The sequence below is a fragment of the Canis lupus genome, chromosome 19 (genome assembly GCF_048164855.1).
Source record: "Canis lupus baileyi chromosome 19, mCanLup2.hap1, whole genome shotgun sequence".
In the NCBI taxonomy this organism is placed as follows: domain Eukaryota; kingdom Metazoa; phylum Chordata; class Mammalia; order Carnivora; family Canidae; genus Canis; species Canis lupus.
Window position 1 is genome coordinate 43,679,869 of NC_132856.1, and position 19,149 is coordinate 43,699,017.

Genomic DNA, 19,149 nt, shown 5'->3' on the forward strand with positions numbered 1-19,149 from the left:
CTCTACTTACTACATGTGTTATCTATGTCATTGAGCTGTCAGAGTGTTCCCTCAATTCCAACATACCTTAAAGTGGCCTTCTGCTCCCAGAAACGTCGGTTGGCACCATCACTCAACCTTACCTACATGGTCTTTCCCAAACAGAGAGACCTGTTAAGAGAAGAATATTGGCTGAATGGAGGTGGGGGTGGGGTGTGGGGATGCTGCTTAAAATGATGCAATCTTCAAAAATCCTTCGGGAAGACCTTTTCAGCTGCTTAGTTTCAGTGCCCTGGGGCCAAGCCCCCCTGAAGTTAGCAGGCTGTGGGGAAGGTGGGCCACTTGGAAATCCGGGAGGCCAGCCCCAGGGTTGGGGCTCATCTCACCAGGGGAAGGATGAAAGCCTGAAACCAGCCCAGGGCAGCGGGCTGCGGGGGCGAGGAGGTCCAGGGATTGGCTGGGCTAGATTGAAGGGGACTCCGGGAAGGGCCTGGCCAGGGGGGCAGAGGTGTGGTGCAGAGGGGAAGCCGGCGGGCGCACTCGGGGAGCGCCCCCGCGGGCGGCCACTGGGGGGCGCCCGCGCGGGCCCGGGGCAGGAGCGCGCTCGTCCCCGCACAGCGGACGCCGGCGCGGGCGGCAGAAGGGGGCGCCGTCGCGAGAGGAGCTCCGCCGCGCGCTCGCTGCCACCCCCACCCCCGGATGGAGCCTGCGTGCAGGACGCGCGCCCGCGGGCAGGGCCGCCAGGGCCCCGGGGCGTCTGCCCTTCCGCTGCTGCTGCTGCTGCTGCTGCTGCTGCCACCGCTGCCGCCGAGGCCCGCGGGTGAGCCCCCCTCCCCCGCCCCTCCCCGCCCGCAGTCCCCCGGGGCCTCCACTGACCCGTCCCGGCCTCGTCCGACTCCGCTGTGCGTCCTTCCGCAGGCTGCGTGGCTGGCCCGGCGCCAGGGACACCGCCCGAGCCCGCTTCCGACGACCCTGGCGTCCCCTGTGACCCCGGGGCCACCTGCCCCTCAGGCGGGCCTCGCCTCCCCCGCCAGGCCCCCACCGACCCGGACCCGCCGCAGCCCTCGACCTCCCGGGCCTCGCCGGCCTCGCCGACCTCCCCGGCCTCCCCGACCTCCCCGGCCTCGCCGGCCTCGCCGGCCTCCCCGGCCTCCCCGGCCTCCCCGGCCTCCCCGGCCCCGACCGCGACTGTTACTGAAGAGGTATTCCCCAGTGAGTACCGTGGCCTCGCCGGGGAGGAGGGTGCGGGGCGGAGGAAGGGGCAGGCAGGAGGGAGAAGAGAGTCCCTTTTGCAAAGGTTTTTACGGAGCATCTCCTGTGGGCCCGCCTGGTGAGGGCCCGCCTGGTGAGGGCCCGCCTGGTGAGGTCGGAAGCAACGGGAGTCCGAGGGGCCTGGGGTGGGCTGCGTGTTTCCGCCTCCCTCAGCCGACCCAGGAGGCTCCCAGCCAGGGATTTAGGGGATCTCCGCACAGCTTCCTGGAAGCCTTCCCGTGGCTCTGGGGGTCGCACCCATAGGCCACCGTCTTTCCAGCAGTGGCTTTTCCAGCATGTTGAGCGAGGATCCACAGAATTACTTCCTATCCTGGAACTCCGAGCCCCTGACCTAGCGCGTGCAGACGTCCCCCTCTGTTAGGCTGGACACACACGGGTGCCAGCCCATGCACGCTGATCTCACAACCCACTAACTGCCCAGAAAACACCAGGGCTGGGCTCCTGTGAGATTGGATGCGTGCATCTTCAGGGTGAGAACTTTTCCAGAGTGGCTGTACCCACCAACATCCCCCCCACCCAAACCAGCAGTGAGCAAGCTGGAGCGGTAACCCTCACCAACACTTGGTGTCGGGTGGGTGAATTTTGCCTGGCAGGTGGTGTGGAGCAGAGCCTCAGTGTGCTGCAAGTCTACACTTCCCGGAGGACCAGCTTCTGTGTTGGCGCGGCGGGGGTGTCGTCCTGGGGGTGTGTCTGTTCATGCCCCTGGCCCACTCTCCTTTTGGGTCGTGTCAGTGAATCACAGGAGGGCTCCCAGAGGAGGCAGAGGGGACTGCCTGGGCCGAAGTAGAAAGGGCCAGATGGAAACGGGGATGAGTTTCTGAAGGATCTGGCCAGAGCTCGCGGGGCCAAGGCTGCACCAGGCTGGTGACTGGAAACCTCTGGGGCTCATGCTTTGGGAGCAGAGAGAGTGCTCCCTGGGGGACACTGAGGCCCTTTGGAGGCTGCAGACTGCAGTCCTCATGTGGGAAAAGAGAAATCCAGTGGGAAAAGAGAATCACTGCCTGAGTGTGGCCCACAGCTGGAGAGGCAGGAGGTGGGGCTGAGGGGAGGCAAGGGATGGTGCCTTGGGATGGGGCTGCGGGGTCCCATGCTGCATCAAGCTCTCACCTTCCTCCTCAGCCTGTGGCTCCTCCCAGGAGCAGGACCCCACCCTCAGGGACCCGGAGTCCATGGCTCGGCGGTGGCCATGGATGGTCAGTGTGCAGGCCAATGGCACACATATCTGCGCAGGGACCCTCATTGCCTCCCAGTGGGTGCTGACTGTGGCCCACTGCCTGATCCAGTGAGTCGGGGCCTAGGTGGGTGGGTGGAAAGGTCGCAGGTCCTTCAGCAGCTGCTGTGCCCTCTGCACTTCCCCGAGATCCTGGCCCCTGCCTCACTCCTGCTCTCAGCAAGGGGAGGCTGAGTCCCAAAGATTCCTTGTCCGAGGATGGGTGGGGGGGGGGTGTGCTGCTCCCCTCACCTGGCTCCCCAATCCTTCACAGTCATGCCACAGATAAACGACGGGGGCTTGGAAGCCCCTGGCCAGGGCCTCCTTTCTGTTGCTAGCCAGAAAGGAGGTCCTAATTCTTTCATTCCACACCCTTTGCTTCTGTTACTCATTCCTGCCTCCTGTGACCCATAGCCTTTGACACTCCCTTGAAGCCGGGCCCTGGCCTGGGCCCTGGGGGCAGAGAGGGGACACATAACTCCTCTTGGGTTGCTGGGGAAGGCAGATGAGAAGACAGGTGCTCACAGGGGAGTCTAGGCAATGTGGGGCCGAGAGAGGGCATGCCCATCTTTGGGAGCCAGAGCAGCGGCCTGAGGGCAACATTTGTGCTGCCTGGAAGAGCCTGCTCCAAGTCTAAGCGCCGACCTGGACACTTGAGGGCCATATTGGGAAAGGAGGCTGGAGGGCTGATTGATGGTGCCAGGCCTCTGTCACTTCCAGGGCGCAGCTCGGGGTGCCAGACAGAGTCCAGAGTTTGGAACCAGAAAACACTGGATCCATGTCCCAGCTCTGCCACTTGCTGGCTGTGTAGCCTTGGAGCTGATTGCTGGCTTCTCTGAGCCTCAGTTTTCATCTCCATGAAGTACAGGGTTGCTGTAGAGGCTGGGCCACATAGTGTGTGAGCAGGGCCCTGTTCACATCTGTTGTGAGAGGGCTGGGGGTCAGGGGGCTTGAAGCAGGTGGGTGGTCTGCCTGTATTTGCTCCGAGTGTGACAATGGAGTGGAGGCATGGGGTGCGGTGCCTGGAGCTGATGACAGACCCCCCTCGTGTTTCCCCTAGGCATGATTTTACCTATTCAGTGCGGGTGGGGAGTCCAAGGATTGATGAGGTGTCTCAGACGACATCTGACATCCCGGTATACCAGGTCATCTTAAACAAAGAGTACCGGTCCCGTCAGTACTGGTCCTGGGTGGGCCGGGCCAACGACATTGGCCTCCTCAAGCTCGCATGGGCAGTCACGTACAACAAGTACGTCTGGCCCATCTGCCTGCCTGGCTTGGACTTTGAGGTGAAGGACGGCTCCTTCTGCACTGTGACAGGCTGGGGACTCCCCAGGGTTAACGGTGAGTCCAGGCTTCCCCAGACTGGATGGGGAGGTGGGGTGAGAGAGGACCCAGGTGCAGGCTGGGTTCTCCCATGGACAGATGTTTCTGAGACACCTTCCTGTCGCAGTCTCCTCATCTTCCCCTTAGGGGTCTTGGCAGTGAGTGCATCATGGCCATTCAGGCCTTAGGGGTTCCAGATTGCCCATGAACCCTCAGCCCCAGGCCAGGACTTCCTGGAAGGCAGAGGGGCACAGAGTAATAACTCACTGTCTGTGTGCAATCCCAGGACGTCCAGGACTTGAAGCAGAACATCTGGAAGTGAGAGGAGCTGTAAAAAGTTCCCCCAAAGATCCCACATGGTTGGCTAGGGGCAATGTGCACCCTTAGAGTTTGAAAGTCACTGAGTCCACACGTGGCTTCCCTCTGCCCCCAGTGGACCTCACTTGATCCCTTTATCATCACAAGGGATGGAGCAAGGCCCAGAGAGTGGGAGTGTCGTCCTGGGCCCATCCAGGGGGCATTTCCTTATGAGTGTTAGGAATGCCCAGTGCATTCAGGGAGCCCCTGTTTTTCATAAGAGAGGTGCTCTTCCCTATGGCTTCAGGGAGCCAGCTTGCCTAAAAAATTGGTGGCTCCAGCTTCGGGGTGAGGTTGGCTGTCTCTCCTGCCATAGCCTATCTGGGGAATGGCTGAGGATGGTTGGAAGTCTGTCTGTCCCCGAGGGGCTCTGGCTAGAGACAGAGTCATACTGGTGAGAGGGAGGAGGAGACAGGACAAGGGAGGGAGGGAGGGGAGGACACAGTTCCTGGGGCCCAGAGAGGGGGGTCCAGGCTAGCTAGGGTGGAAGAGGCCTTTGGGGAAGACTTGAGTAAAGGAGGGATTTGGACCTGTGAGGGGCTGGGCAGGCCTTTGAGATGGAGACAGAAGGCAAGCCTCTAAAGTAGGAACAGACCCTGTGGATGGGTCTCTATAGGGCTGAGGTCAGGCTGGGCATCCTGCTTCAAAATCTCTAGGAGCGGCTCATCAGAGGCTGGAGGAGTGGGCCCGGGGCAGAGGACAGCCACCAGGCGGGTAGCAGCGGGCGGCAGCGATAGGCGCCAAGCCTGAACTGTGAGGGCCTGTCCCACAGGCATATGGCCCCAGTTCCAGACCATTCAGGAGAAGGGGGTCACCATCCTGAACAGCAAGGCGTGTGACAAGATATACCACAAGATCTCCAAAGTCCCCAAAATGGTTCGGATCGTGGACTCCAAGATGGTCTGTGCAGAGGACTTTGACAGGGAGCAGTTTTGCTACGTGAGCACCTCTCTCCTTGCCCTCTCACCTCCAGGGGCCCTGGCCAGGAGTGGTGTCGGGGTGCAGGGTGGCCAGGCTCAAAGGGGAGGGATGGGAGACCAGAGGGAGAGATGGGAGATGAAGGTTGGAGAGGAGGAAGAAGTGGGATGGAGAACCCCTCTGAGGGAGGTCTCCTGGGTCTGGACCTCTAGGGCACCTGTCAGCTATGTGACCCCCTGGGTGGGTGGGGTGGGGGCTGTGGGAGAGATGTGGTGTGAGGTCACTGTGCTTGTCCTAGAGCTGGGGCGTATCTCCCTCTGGCCACACCTAGCCCCCCTGATCCTCCTTGTTTCCCGCCTCTCCCCACAGGAGATAAGTGGTGAGCCCTTGGCCTGTTCTGTGGACACCATGTGGTACCTGGTGGGCCTGGTGAGCTGGGGCCCTGGCTGCTCGAAGAGTGAGGCCCCACCCATCTACCTGCAGGTCACCTCCTACCAGCGCTGGATCTGGGAACGTGTCAGTGGGCAGGACCTTCCCGCCCCATCCAGGGCCCTGCTCCTGGTGCTATCACTGCCCCTTGGCCTGCTCTCGGCCCTCTGACACCCTCATGGTGTCCCTGGGGTTGCTGTCCTCACCCTCTGTGCTCAGGATCCTGCAGGTGTTGCTCCCCTGGCCCCACAGGGCAGGGCAGATGTGAAGTGCTTCATTAAACGCTTCTCTTCCCCAGCTGCTTCCTTCCTGGGCCTGCTTGAGCTGGAGGTGATGAGCGAGCCAGATGGGGGTGCAAGGGGGGACTCCAGATCATCTCTACTGGAAAGTGCAGAGCCTCCAGTCCACCTCCACCTGCAGTCTATAGGGATGATCCTGGGGTCTAGAACGTAGCATCCAGGCTGAAGCTGAGCTGCCAGGACAGTGAGGCCAGGGAGGTGAGTGTGTTTTCTGTGATACTTTAGTGGGAATCAGGCTCTCCTCCATGTTGGTCTGTCCCCTGGCCAGGAGCTGGAACCACCCTGTCATTGCCCCGAAGCACTGTAGTGAACTTTGACCTTCCGCCTGCCTAGAGCCTGGGGCAGGTGCCCACTGGCATCAGACATCATCCATCAGCAGCGGAGCCTGTCCCTAGAAGACTAGTAGAGGCCACAGGTCAGAGGCTAGTGAGCAGCTGGCAGGGCAGATGCAGCCCAGGCCGAGACTCCCCCCAGGCTTTACCAGCTGCTTCTCAGTGTGACTTCCAGTGGCCTCTGCCCCTCTGGGCTTCTGCTGCCAGAGCCACACAGGAGGGCTCCGGCCTGTATGAGTAGTGTGACTTTTGCCACGACCTGAACTTTCTGCACAAGAAGCCCACAGGCTGGACTGTGAGGGCTGAGTCAGGGCTCCTTCCTGGCAGTGTGAGCGCTCAGAGCCCACAGCAGGGCCTCTGCAATTTCTCTGGCCCCTCACCTGCTCCATGGCCAATGTCTGCCTGGATCCCTCTCTTTGTAGAATAGTGATCCAGCTCCAGGTCGGGATCCAGATTTGACTCCTCTTGAGTCCCCAGCAGTGTGCTCAGACCATGGAAGGCAAAGTGGTGTGGTGGGGCCAGGAGTAGAGAGAGGGTGGCTTCCTCCCTGGTCTCCACACCCAAGCTGGCTGCAGCTGCCCCTCTGCCCCTTGGCCACCACTTCTCCCTCTGGCTCATCCTAATTCACGCTGGGAGAAAAGTCGGAATTGGGGGGAGCTGCAGCTTGGCCTGTGCCACCTCTCACTGCTGTGTCACCCTCCACACGTATGATCTGGGGACAGGGCATCCCGCAGGGTCATCTCAGGTCACTCAGGTACGAGAAGGCACTCAGCTTTATTTATACAAATCTCTGCAGGCTGCCAAGGCAGAGGCAGCGTGAGATTTTCCAGCAGCTCCCCCCGCCCCCACCCGGGCTCAGGAAACTCTGGTGTCTCCTTAGTTTCCAGGCCCAGATCTGAGTACTATCTTGAAATCCCTCTGCATGGCCCCTCCCCGAAGATTCAGTCTTTGGGTGGTGGTTGGGCCTTTACCCTCTGGTCAGTAGTGATTCTCTGAGGCGCTGTAGTTGAGACAGTAGAAGAGGAAGCTGTGTGCTGTTCTGCTTAACAGGCAGAAGGCTGGTTGCTGCCTCAGCCCCTGACTGCCCTCTGCGGTGGTCCCCTAGGGCCCCGACAACCCCCACCACCTCAAAGGGACCTCTGGCACAGATCAGTGCTTCCCTTGGCTTCTTCAGGATTCCCTGGTCCCCCAAGATGGGACCCAGCTACCAGCCTTCTTCCCTTCTCCCTTTGGCCCGTTGGCCTCAGCCTTCTGCATCCCTGACTGATCCCCTACAGCCCCAGCCCTGAACCCCCAGGCCTCACGCTTGGCCTACAGACAACCTCAGCGCCAGTGCAGTGCAGCTGCCCATGGTACATGGGCACATGGTATCTGCTGGGCTGAAGTTCCCCTGCCTCTGGGCAGCTCTAGTCACTGCCCCGGCCAGGACCCCTGCTGGGCCTGGAGTGGTTCCCTGGCCACTAGGGCTGCTATCTAGAGAAGTCGGAGAGCCTCGTGCTGCCACAGCTTCCCCTAGCCACAGCTTCCTCACGGCCAGCCCGGGTGTGGCCTCACACTCTAGCCCATCCAGTTCAGCCATCTCCTCCCAAGAGAGCCCATTTCCCATCACCCCCGTAGAGCCACTGCTGTTCCCCGCAGAAGGGACAGAGGCGCGTCTGGGTGGATGTGAAGCCACTCTGGATCTGCAGGGGGGAGCAGTGGCCCAAGACCACCTTTGCTGAGCGGCCATGTGGCTGAGGCGAAAGGAGCGGAGTCCAGGCTTGAAGGCAGGACACCAGGTGCAGTCCTGTCCCTGCCCCTGATGGGCCATACGGATGGGGCTGCAGCAGCCTCCTCGGAGCCAAGAAGAGGGTGTTCTGTAACCTCTGTGGTCCATGGATGACCTTGGAGTCCAAGATGCCTGGACCCCTGCCAGGACTTGAGCACCAGGGCCAGCCAGCTCCAGTTGCCACCTCTAAGAAGTCCTCCTCATTTCTCCCCTTTCTTCTTCTTGGCCTCATTCTTCTCATCCTCCTCTACCTTGATGGCCACTGTGTCCACACTGTCCTTCTTTTTCTTCTTTTTATCCTCTGTAGGGTAAAGGAGAGGTGGGTAGTAGGGGTGAGGCAGGGTCCTAGGGCCCAGATCAGATCCTCCCGCCTCCAGCCCTTCGTTGCTTCCTTCCAAGCCTCTCCTACCTGCAGAAGAGCTCCTTGCATTACCTGCCTCACACTGGGGCCCATTTCTGGGCTCTGGTCTCCAGGGACAGGGCTGACTCCCCGTCCTGAATTTAATGCAGGCAGAGGAGAGGCGCAGGGCCACCCTTGGTCAGCGGAACTGAGGAGCTAACTGGCTGGCCCAGCTGAGACAGGTGGTGGCAGGGGGTGCGAGGGGTGCTGGGGCTCCTGGTTCACTCACCTCCGGGGATCTCTGTGAGCTCGTTGAGGGGTGGCACCGTCTCCAGCTTGTCCGTGTACATCTTGGCGGCCTTCCGCTGCAGGTACCGGGCTTCAATCTCCTTCCGGGTCCGTGGCACGCGGCAGTTGAAGACACAGCACAGGGTGATAACTGTAGGGGGGACGGGGTGGGCTTGGCCGAGGCTGGAGCTCAGACACCCACCCCAGGGATGGGACCCAGATCTCAGACCTGTCCTCACCTACCCACGGGTGCCTCACCCAGGAGATGCTGGCTGAAGGCTCAAGACCCCTGTGGGCTCTGGGATTTCCGAGCCCTCTCTCCTAAGCCGGGCCGACCTCAGGCAGTCGCACCAGGGGCCACTCTCAGAAGGGCCTTGCACTTGGCTTAATGCTCTGCTGTCACTGTTCCTAACGGTTTCTGACCAAGGGGTCTCACACTTTCATTCTGCACAGGCCACCAGGTCATGTCATTGGTCTGGCTTTCTGGCTAGACCGAGGCCCCTGGAGGGCAGGGCAGAGGCCTGCATGGTGACGGTGACAGTGACAGTGACTCAAGCTCCAGCCGCCCCAAGGCTGTCCTGTGTTCCCACCCAGGGCTCCTGGAGCTTCCTCCTTCCTCCTCCCCAAGCTCCTGAGAGGAGCTCAGACAGTGGAGGACATGCCAGTGTCCTCCTCATCCTCCCTGAGGACAAGCCTAGGCTTCTCCTGGCTGCGAGAGCCCACCAGCGGGCACAGACCCTGCCCTGGGGCGTTCACCTCAGACAGTTATTCCAGGGCGGTTTTCCGGCTGAGGGCAGCTGTGCCCACGCGAGCTGGGCCAGAGAACGGAGCTGCCCTGTCTAGTGACAGGCAGGGTAGGACAGGGCTGCCAGGACCCGGCTGGACTGAGTTTATTTTTCTAAGGCCCCACAGTCTGACCACCTTGGCCCCAGCCTCAGGGGAGGGGACGGGGCTGCTTCCTATTATAAATCAGATGACAAGACATAACTTCCTGGCAGACTTCTGGGGGCATGAGGGCCAAACAGGACAAGCCAGGCCTATTTTAGGGAAGATGGATCAGGCCAGTGTAGCCGGGGCTGGAGCACTCTTTGGGGTCAGTTTGTGTAACCCCTTCAGCCAAATCTTGTGGCCGCACTAAGTCTTGCCCAGATTCACAGAATGAAAAAAAAAAAAGAATGTATGAATGCATGAATACATAAGACGATCTCAAAGCCTTTGCTCCTGAGGATGGAATGGGACTCCCCAAGGGATGGGTGGGAGTGGCTGACAGCATCCAGGACCTCTGGGGGGCTGCACGAGACCCCAGGGGTAGGTCTGACTCTGCACTGCTGTGAGGGGTAAATGACGAGCTGTTCTTCGAAGAGCCGGGTTCTGGCCTCCTCAGGCCCCTGTGTTACGTCTGTGGCCCCGACCCTGCTGGCTTGGGCCGCCTCTCCCAGCCACCCGCCAGGCACGTCCTCGCGCCGCGCCGTGCTTACTCAGGCTCTCCACAAAGGCTGGTCCCAGGCACTGCGAGGCCGAGGCCGGCGGGGCTTCGAAGGGAGCTCAGCTATTGGCACCTAGGAGCAGGGTTCAGACACCGCCCCTCACTCCAGGCCTGCCCCACCCAGCCTGGCTGGTCACTTCTCTTCAAAGAAGGAAGAAAAAACAAAAACAAAAACGATGTGTCTTGGATGGAGTTCCAGGGCCCGGACAGGGAGCTGGAATGTGAGTCCCCAGGCTGGAGGGACCTCTAGAGGCACCCCCTTCCAACCCCCAGACCCTCCACACAAGGTCCTGGGGTGATACGCCACTGACAGTGGCACCACCTTGGCCCAGGCACACTGGGAAGCAGGAAAGAGGCTTCCTCCCCAGGACGTGGGGCTGTGCCGTCCCTACTCCCTAGGGCTCTGCACGGAAGGCAGCGAGTGGCGACCAGCTGCACAGAGGGCTTTGGGACTCTCAGTCTTTAATAGGGAATCGAATTGAGGAGTGCGAGCTGGTCTTTTTCTTCATGTTCAAACTCCTCTTTGGGTCCAAGCTAACTTTGTGTGGCCCTGGGCACCTCCACCATCCGGGGCTGAGCAGAGCCTGCAGAGGCCATTCTGTGTTTAGAGGCCCCTCCGTGCCCTCACTCCTGCTCCCTGGAGTTCCCCAGAGAGGCTTCCTGGCCCTGCACCCTACTCTGTTCCTTATAGGCAGATGCTTCCCTGAACCGTGCCTTTTGGTGACGGGATGGGAGGTGGAGGGCATGGTTTCCTCTCTGGACACCTGGAGTGGGGCGGCAGGCACGACCAGCTGGCTATAGGGCCTCCACTGAGAAGCCTGATGGGTTCTTGTCCTGGCTAGGAATGAAATGCAGCCTCTTGCTCAGATCCTGCTCCTACCCCAGCCATGAAGATACGGTGATGGTGGGATGTGCGTATTTTCCCACAACAAGGGCCTTTCTGGTGCCAGGAGAAGCACATGTAAATCAGATGTCCTTGTCTCCCTTGGAGTCCTTACATCTGGGTGGGCCCTCTGCTGGGGCACTGCCCTCCAGGGGACCTCATCCTGGGACAGCTCCAGCTAGCACTTAAATGCCATTTTGGCTCCCCTGACCTGGGATGCACTCCGTGAGAGTCCTGTAGGGGTTCCTGGAGACCTTGCGTGGAAGCCGTTGCCTCCTACCTCTGCCTACACCATCCCCTCTGCCTGGAATGCTTCTCCAGCTGCCTACCTGGCAAAACTGCACAAGACCTCCCGACGAGCTGCAGCTAAGAGGACCCTTAGCTCTGTGAAGCCTGTGCAGGGGAGTGGGTTTTCTTTGCTGCCTTGCCTGCCTCTGCCCCGATCCTTTGGTGGGTGAGAGCTTGCACCAGACTCTACGTTGTACCCTGGCGGCCTCCCCCATCCACCGGCATCTCTCTGCCCCCTTTCCCCAACTCCCTTACTCTGGAAGGGCTGAAGAGAGCACGCCAGGCCCATTTCTGTTGTGCGTTTGCATCAAGCAACACCCAGTCCCAGGAGAGGAAGGGGGCTCCTGCTTTTAATCGAGGTGGGTGTGAGTCATTCCAGGGGAACGGGATTTGACAAGGCACAGTTTGCAGCCTGGGAGCCACATCTGCCGGGCGTCTGGGGAGCCTCTACGCTGAGCTGTGGCCAAGGATGGCCTTGCTGGGGCCTCTGGGTGTGGGCCCTTTAAGCTGGCCAAGCTGCAGGAAAAGCATCAGGAGGCCAGCGATAGGGAAAAATGACACGTCCTCATCCTGGTTCAGTGGAGTCCCCTGTAATTACCGTAATTGCCATGTGGCTGTGTCCCAGTTGGGCTGAATACTTCAGGTCACCACCAGCCTGTCAGCCCTCCACAGGGACTTTGTGTAGATCAGGAGGTGCCAGAAACCACAGCGGGCCTCCTGCGGGCGACTGGCCTGCTTGCAATGCCCGGAATTGCTGTTCTGAGCCCCTGGGGGTGGTTTGGGGGGGTAGGGGGGTGGTGCAGGGTGTTGCTGTGCTCCTGCCGGGTGTGGGGGGAGGGAAGGGAGCAGCTACTCACTGATGGACAGCACGAAGAGCGAGAAGATGCCCACCACGTGCCAGAGGCGCATGTCCCAGAACACCACCGTCTCCTTGGTCAGCGGGGGCGGCTTGGGCTTGGGCGGGGCCGTGCTGGGCTGCAGGTTGGGAGAGAGGGAAGTGAGCCAGGCAGCAGCCAGGGGCTGGGGCTGGGCAGAGAGAGGCCCAGGTTTGAGGGAGGACTCAGCCCAAGTGTTCCAGAATCTCCTAGAATCAAGTGTCGTAGACATTCACGGCCACTGCCCTGGACCTTGGCAAGTTCCAATTTAGAGCCACAAGAAGAAAGCAGAGCCCCAGAAACATGGAACCAGGGACCTGGGGTACAAGGGTGCCTGGGGATAGTTGGGGACACCAAGGCCTGGAGGGCCAAAGGTGGATGGCTTGTCCCACTCAGGTTTAAGTCCCTGCTGGGCAGCCTGCTCGTCTCTCCTCATCTTCCAGTCCTGGGCCCCACAGGCAGATGGGGTCTCAGGACCAAGGCCAGAGACAAGGCGACGCCTGTGCTGTCCTGGGGGACTTTGCTCCCAAGCATCCTCCGTGTGTGTGGGGTGTGTGTGTGGAGCCGGACTCAGGGCCCGTGGCTCTGCTGCCTGGCCAGGACTCGCACCCGGTGACCTCAACTGTTGCCCATCCTGCCAGAGTCACCTCTTCTGACCAGAGGCTAGGCCAGAGTCCTCCCAGGACAGGACTGGGTAATTAGTCTGCAATGCGACAGCGGCACCTAGAGGCCAAAAGTTATACACACAGCCTGCCACCTCCCACCTGGGCAGGGAGATGCCACCTAGCCCTGGGAGTCTAGGGTAAATGGCCCTGGTGGGTCTGCGCAGGGCTGAGAGGGACATGACCCTATCTCTGTCACCAAGTTTGGCTGAGGGATGCGGTGGGGGAGGTTAGCGCTCAGAGGGAGAGAGGACCCCGGGGCATCCGTGGAATTGACTGTCTCCTGATTAACCGAATAAGGACAGACCTGGAGTCTCTTCTGATTTCTGGGAAAGAAAGGCAAGGCACAGCTCAACCACCTACCCAGTCTTTCTCCGGATCCACGAGCATGGGTTGGGCACCTACCACAAGTCAGGGGCTTCCTCATCTAAAGGACACCGCCCTGCAGCATGTGTTGGGGACACTCAGAGAGGACCAGCAACCCGTCCCAGGTAATCTGTGCGCTTGGGATTCGAACACGATTCCCCGGGTATTTTCTCTTAACCAGGGTAAACTGGGATGGGTGACTTCTTTCTTCTAGGTCTCAGTGTCTCCATCTGTAACTTGAGTGGGGTGGTGCCAGGGTTTTCTGGGAAGCTCTCTCTACCCAATCAGAGTGGGAAAATTGAGATACCCCTCCTCAGCATCATCCCAGGGGCCTGACACATGCCCCTTGATAGGGTCAGACACATGTATGTGGGGTCGAGGAACATGTGTGTGGGGTCAGGCACATCTGTGGGTTTGGGACACATGTGTGTGTGGGGCTGGGACACCTGTAGGGCTGGGCACATATTTGTGTGTACAGAGCACACTTGTGATTGGAGTACGTGTGTGGTCAGACCTAAGTCTGCAGAGTCAGGGCCAGGATCTGGGCAGTGGTGGGGCCCCCGATCCTAAGGCTCAGGATGTTTGGTCCGGCTGGGCTGTATGGCTGGAAGACTCCGAGGTCTCAGATTCTGAGCCTGGGCAGCTGAGAGCCCACTTCTGACACCTTCTTGTTCTAGCCCTGTTCTGAATGCAATTGATCTTACAATCTCACCCTGATAGGGATCTTGGATAGAGGGTAACAGTTAACAGTGGGGCATCTCTGTGGTCAGCAGTGCTGGGGGTCTGAACTCCAAAGCTCGGGAGCCCCAGCCTCTCAGATGGAGAAATGATGCCGGCTGCGGTGGGTGGTGCTGTGGACTCCAGCCCTTCCCTCTCTTTCTGGTGCTTCCCTGGATCCCCTGGGCTCAGCCAGGCCCTTGCTCAGGCTGTAGGCAGATGGCAGGCAGATGGACTCCAAATGCAATTTCCCTCGATAAGCAAGGAGATGTTCTCCTGGGGGCTGAAAAGAGTCCTTGGCTCAGAACTGACATGACCCCCACCCTCAGCCTTCTTTCGCACCCAGACCAGCTCAATTTCTACACCTGAGGCCTTGGGGCAGCCAATAAGGGGCCCAGGTACACTCCGTGGGGTTCCAGCCAGCCTGGCTCCCCTTACAGGGCCACTGGAGCTGACATCTGACTCCCGCCCAGCCTTGTGATCACACCCCCTGGTCAGCAGCAGGGACAGGCTAGAATCGGGGTTCAGGGCTCTGTCTTCATGTCCCTTGGACCCTCAGGTTCAGGGCTGTGTCCTCCGAGATCCTCAAGATAAGGCTCTGTCCTCCCTCTCCCGACCTGTTCCCTGGCACCTGTCTCCGAGGGCCTAGCTGTCTATTGTTCTTTTGTCTCTCTGCCCTCTTCTCTCTGCTCCTGCCTGCACAGGTCTCACCCCCCCACACACAGACCCCCCCGCTCCTCCCTGGCCCTGCCTTTTGGGCCTTCTCCCTCTGGCCTCATGCTCCAGATCTGGTCCGCCCCTTGGGGTCCCCTTTGCGGCTCAGCAGGAATGAGTTATGGAGGGCCAGGGAGGCTGCAATGGCCTCCACTCTTCCCCTCCCAGCCCTTTCTGGCCCCAGCCAAGCCCCTGGTCGACCACCCCAGCCACCCTCCTCACCTCTCTTGATGGGCTATCTGAGCAGCACCCCCAGCTCCCCCAGTTACGTGCCCTCTTCCAATTTATCCTCCTCCTTCCACCCCAGGACTCGTCCACAACTCTCCCCTTGCTCAGAGAGCTTTGCTGGCTCTCCATCATCACCAGGGCCAAGGAAGACCCCCAAGTCCCCGGGGTCTGCCCTGCCCACACTTCCCCTCCAGGGCCAAGTGCTTCTACGGGGAGTTGAACTCAACACACGGCTGCTCTATAAAGGGTCTCATCTTCCTGCCCCGGCCCTCCAGATTCCCAAGGCTCCGTCTCCCCCATTAGGCAGGGGACCCCGCAGGATCTCTGGCGGCAGAAGCTTTTTCCTCCAGCGGACCCTGATACCAGGGACTAGATGTCCCCCATCAGACTAGAGGTCACTGACACCAAGGACTATGCCTTCCTGCCCCCTCCCTCGCTCCCCCCGCATTAGACCTAAGGCAAGACGGCAAAGCTGTACCCCCAGTCGGACTGGGAATCCTTGGGGTCAGGGTGAGTCTCCCAGAATCGATGTCCCTGAAATCAGGGGCCGTGCCCCCCGTCAGACCAGGGACCCTGAGATTGGGGGTCCGCACAGCCGGGAGCGCTCAACCGCCAGCCCCGGGCCGAAGGGCGTCCCCCAAGCCCCGGCCCCCCAGCGCCCCCCCCCCCCGCCCCGCCCGCCTCACCTCCACCAGCTGCGCGGCGACCCCCGCGAGGCAGAGCCCCAGCGCCGCGCCGCCCAGCGCCCAGGGGGGCCCCGCGCCCCGCCGCTGCCCAGCCATCTTCGCGGCCGCAGGTGGGGGCCCGCCAGCGCCGGGCGCGGCTGCCGGCTGCCGGGGTGACTGCCCGGAGAGCCGCGCAGGCCGCCAGCGGGCATCATTTATTCATCGTCGGTGTCTGGTTCCCGCCGCCCCCACCTCCCGGGGAGTCCGATCGCCCTCCCCTAACCCGACGGGGGCGGGGGGGGCGAGGGGTGGGAGCCGGGGCGAGGGAGGAGGGAGGACCCGCAGGGGGCAGGTCCCCAACAGCCGGTTCCCACCTTCCCGGCCCCACTCGGGCCTCAGTTTCTCCATCTGGAGCAAGGGGAGGGGCTAGGATCTGCTGATCTAGGAGGCCCTTCCCAGTCTGACGTTCTGAATTTGAAAAACCCTACTGGACCCGGGCTGGTGGTGGTGGAGGAGGGGTGGAGGTGGGGGGAGGGGGGTTGGCAGGCAGGTCGCCATAGTGACAGGCGCTCAGGGATGTCCTGGGCTTTCTGGGCTGGCTTCCTGCCCAGAAACGGCTCTGGTCACTCTGGACACCAGAGCTAGAGGGGGGGATGGGGACCAGGGGTTGGTATGGCCAGTCTCTAATTGCGGGTGCTATGGAAGGTTCCTGAAAAAGCCAGCATCTGCTGCCCCGTGGGACCGGCAAGGCTCCACCTGGAAGGGCGGGAGGACCATTTTCTGACTCTGGCTCTGAGCCTCTGCCCTAGTCTGAGCCCCAATTTTTACTCCAGTCTGAGCTTGACCTCATACAGAGCCTGGCCCACAGGTACTCTGGTCCTCACTCCAGGAGGGGCCTTGACAACCCAGGGATGGAGGGAGGGTGTATCTGAGGAGCTGTGGAGACTAGGAGGGCTTTGGAGGAAGAAGAGGAGGAGGAGGAGGGAGATCTGGGGTGGGGAGACTCCTCTGGTCCATCCTTCCTCCTCTCCCTTTTCCTCCCTCCCTTCCTTCCTTCTTTCCTTCCTTCCATTGTTATTTATCTCCTGCCTGCTGAGTGCTGGAGAAGCAAGCAGCCCAGGTGTTGGAGCCCTGCATTCTTCATCACTAGGGACACCAGCGGAGCAGACCGAGGGGGTTTGGGCATTGGGCCCACCCTCAGAACTAGGGATCCTGTAGATTCAGAGCCTGGGGCTGGAGGGGATGGGCAAGGACCAGGGTGAGCCACAGCAGAGAGCAGAGGGCCAGCTGTGGACACCCACAGGTGACAGGGCTGGGCGATCACAAGGCAGGCAGAAAAACAGGAGAGCCACTGGTGAAGGACAGCTGGGCCAAGGGATCCTCAACAGTGGGTGGTAAAGTCTGGGGGCTGGGTGAGCACGGTCACCCCATCCTCCCCAGGCCTGTCCTAGCCAGGCAAACAGGAATTCTACTAGAGCTCAAGTCACTTGGCTGAAGTTCCCACTTCCTCATGCCATCTGTTGTAGGCCAGGCTAAGGAAAGCCTCACTGACCAGCCAGGGAGAGCACCCTTGGGACACAGGGTCAGAGAGACCTTGGCTGGACCGGGCTGAGGTTAGCGGGCCTGACCGTGGCCTTGGGCAAGCCATTACACCTGTCTGCTTTGAATTCCTCATCTATGGAATGGAGAGAGCAAGACTCTCATCAAGGGGCGGTTGGGAGGGTGATATTAAACTAAGGTTTATGGGAATGCTGAGCACATGCTGACTTTCCCTGAGAGGGAAATCATGCAGTGGCCAGCCTCCCCGCACTTCTCTGCAGGCTCTTGGACATAGTTGAGATCTTGCTGCATGCTATTTATCCTATACCTTTTTTTTTTTTTTAAAGATTGTATTTATTCATGAGAGACACAGAGAGAGAGGCAGAGACATAGGCAGAGGGAAAAACAGGCTCCCCATGGGGAACCCGATGCGAGACTCTATCCCAGGACCCTAGGATCACGACCTGAGCCAAAGGCAGACGCTCAACCACTAAGCCACCCAAGTGCCCCCATCCTATACTTTTTCACCCAGAGCTTTTACCCAGCACCAGAATCTCAGATCCCCACGTGCCCCAAATGCACTGTCAAATACTGTTAGACAGGCTTTGAAGTCAAACTGACTTAAAATTAAAAGAACAGGCTGTCCTGAAACAGGACAGTTTCAAGCACTTATAACCTCAGAAGTATAAAGCTACAGATTTACAAGAAATGCAATTTGGGAGTTTACTTAAATTTCCTTTTTTGCCTCTTGTAAAGCTGGCAAAAGTTGCCTGGCAAGATTGAGGTTATTATCCAAAATTCACAAAACTAAGTGAGCGTGAAGAAACTTTAAGTATGAAAATTTCGTATTATGTTTCTTATAGATCTGTGGCCTTTATACTCTATAGCTTCTGAAGTTATTAAAGCTTAAAATGAAGTCTTCTGGGGGCACGAACATACATCTGTGAGACCTCGGTGGGCTTCAATCCCTCATCTGGAAAGTGGGTATAACTGCAGTATCATGGCACCTGCGCATCACAAGCCTTCAGAAAATGCTAGTTGTTATGACTGTTGTGGCCATTGTGGGGAGACGCAGTGTGATATTATGCTGTATTAAAAACCAGTAGCACTTCATTCAATGCCTTATTGTTCAAACATTTACATTTTCCAAATTCTCCAAAGTGTGAAACACCATGGTAAGAGAAACATCCTGAAAGCTGATGCCTTCTCCATCTTTGAAGGCTCTTCTTCCTCCTCTCTGTGCACTTATGGGGAATTGAGGACCAGAAAGGGCTTGTGCCTTGTGTAAGATCACACAGGAACGGAGTGACCCTCAGACTCAGCGTGTGGCCCCCAAGCCAGGGTTCTGCCCCCTGTCCAGTAATATCTCTATTTCTTATGAAGTGCCAGATCCCCCTGCACATTACTACCAGTAGGGCCCATCAAATTTGGAGGGGGGGCAGAGCTCTAGACCCTCGGACCAGACTCCCACAGTGTCCCCTCCATGCATGGTGGCCTGAATGCTGGCCAGTGGAACCCTATTTGTCCTTTCCTTTGTGTGCTATTTTTAGCTCTTGTGGGTTTCCTGTAGGGACCTAGTCCAGTTTCCTGGGCCTTTGGGTTGGAAGCCCTGGGCAGAGTTGATTGATAATGGCCAGGGGGACCTGTGGACAGTTCACTCCTGGAGCCAGAAATCCCAGGGCTCAAGGCACAGCTCTGGGGTGGCAGAGCGTGGGGAGTGGGTATCCTTCCAGTCCCAGCTAGGCTGGATCCGGGACATCTTGGACTTAGCTTGGGCTGAAAGGGGGTGCTGGGCTGCCTTAGGCCTGGGACACAGTGCCTGGGGCCCGCTGGGAGCTGGTCATCTCTGACCTTGTTGGCCCTAGGCCTGGCCCAGAATAGCTCTGGGGCTGGGCCGGGCCTGGTGAGACCTGCATGTATATAAGCATGTGCTTGTGTCCCAGAACACTCATATACACAGGAGACAGGAGTGTGTGTGCACTCTGCACTTGCCTCTCTGTGAGTCTGAGTGTGAATCTTAGTGTGTGTTCTGTGGTGCAGTACGTAAGTCTGTGTCCGTGTGGGTGTGCACAGGGCTGCCTCCTGAAATGTGCTACATGGGAGTCCCACCCCTGTGTTCCATCGTAGATGGGTCTGTGTGGCACATGGAAGTCTACACACCACACATTCTTGTGGCTGTGGAATCGTGTATGTGTGCAGGGGATGTGG

The 19,149-nt window shown here is 59.5% G+C and overlaps 2 protein-coding genes and 1 long non-coding RNA gene across 7 annotated transcripts; 2 read left to right on the forward strand and 1 right to left on the reverse strand.

Annotated features, from left to right (window-relative positions):
- Positions 1-663: 663 nt before the first annotated feature.
- Positions 664-5,788, forward strand: PRSS50 (serine protease 50). Its single transcript, XM_072786481.1, has 6 exons — positions 664-799; positions 898-1,191; positions 2,371-2,533; positions 3,522-3,805; positions 4,917-5,083; positions 5,432-5,788. The coding sequence occupies exons 1-6, from the start codon at positions 679-681 to the stop codon at positions 5,660-5,662; spliced, it is 1,260 nt and encodes a 419-aa protein (XP_072642582.1). The 5' UTR covers positions 664-678; the 3' UTR covers positions 5,663-5,788.
- A 1,089-nt stretch (positions 5,789-6,877) lies between these two features.
- Positions 6,878-15,909, reverse strand: TMIE (transmembrane inner ear). 5 transcript variants are annotated; one of them, XM_072786483.1, is made up of 5 exons: positions 15,216-15,375; positions 13,791-14,078; positions 12,033-12,150; positions 8,520-8,669; positions 6,878-8,191 (listed from the first exon to the last, which is right to left on the reverse strand). In XM_072786483.1, exons 3-5 carry the CDS (start codon positions 12,082-12,084, stop codon positions 8,091-8,093), a joined length of 303 nt encoding a protein of 100 aa, XP_072642584.1. In that variant the 5' UTR covers positions 12,085-12,150; positions 13,791-14,078; positions 15,216-15,375; the 3' UTR covers positions 6,878-8,090. The 5 variants fall into 5 exon arrangements, with proteins under 5 accessions (XP_072642584.1, XP_072642585.1, XP_072642583.1 ...); XM_072786484.1 differs by lacking the exons at positions 13,791-14,078; positions 15,216-15,375 and adding an exon at positions 15,777-15,909; XM_072786482.1 differs by lacking the exons at positions 13,791-14,078; positions 15,216-15,375 and adding an exon at positions 15,424-15,770.
- Positions 15,910-15,975: 66 nt separating this feature from the next.
- On the forward strand, positions 15,976-18,054 carry LOC140611329 (uncharacterized). Its single transcript, XR_012012601.1, has 2 exons — positions 15,976-16,270; positions 17,805-18,054. It is a non-coding gene; the product is annotated as an uncharacterized lncRNA (long non-coding RNA).
- Positions 18,055-19,149: the final 1,095 nt, after the last annotated feature.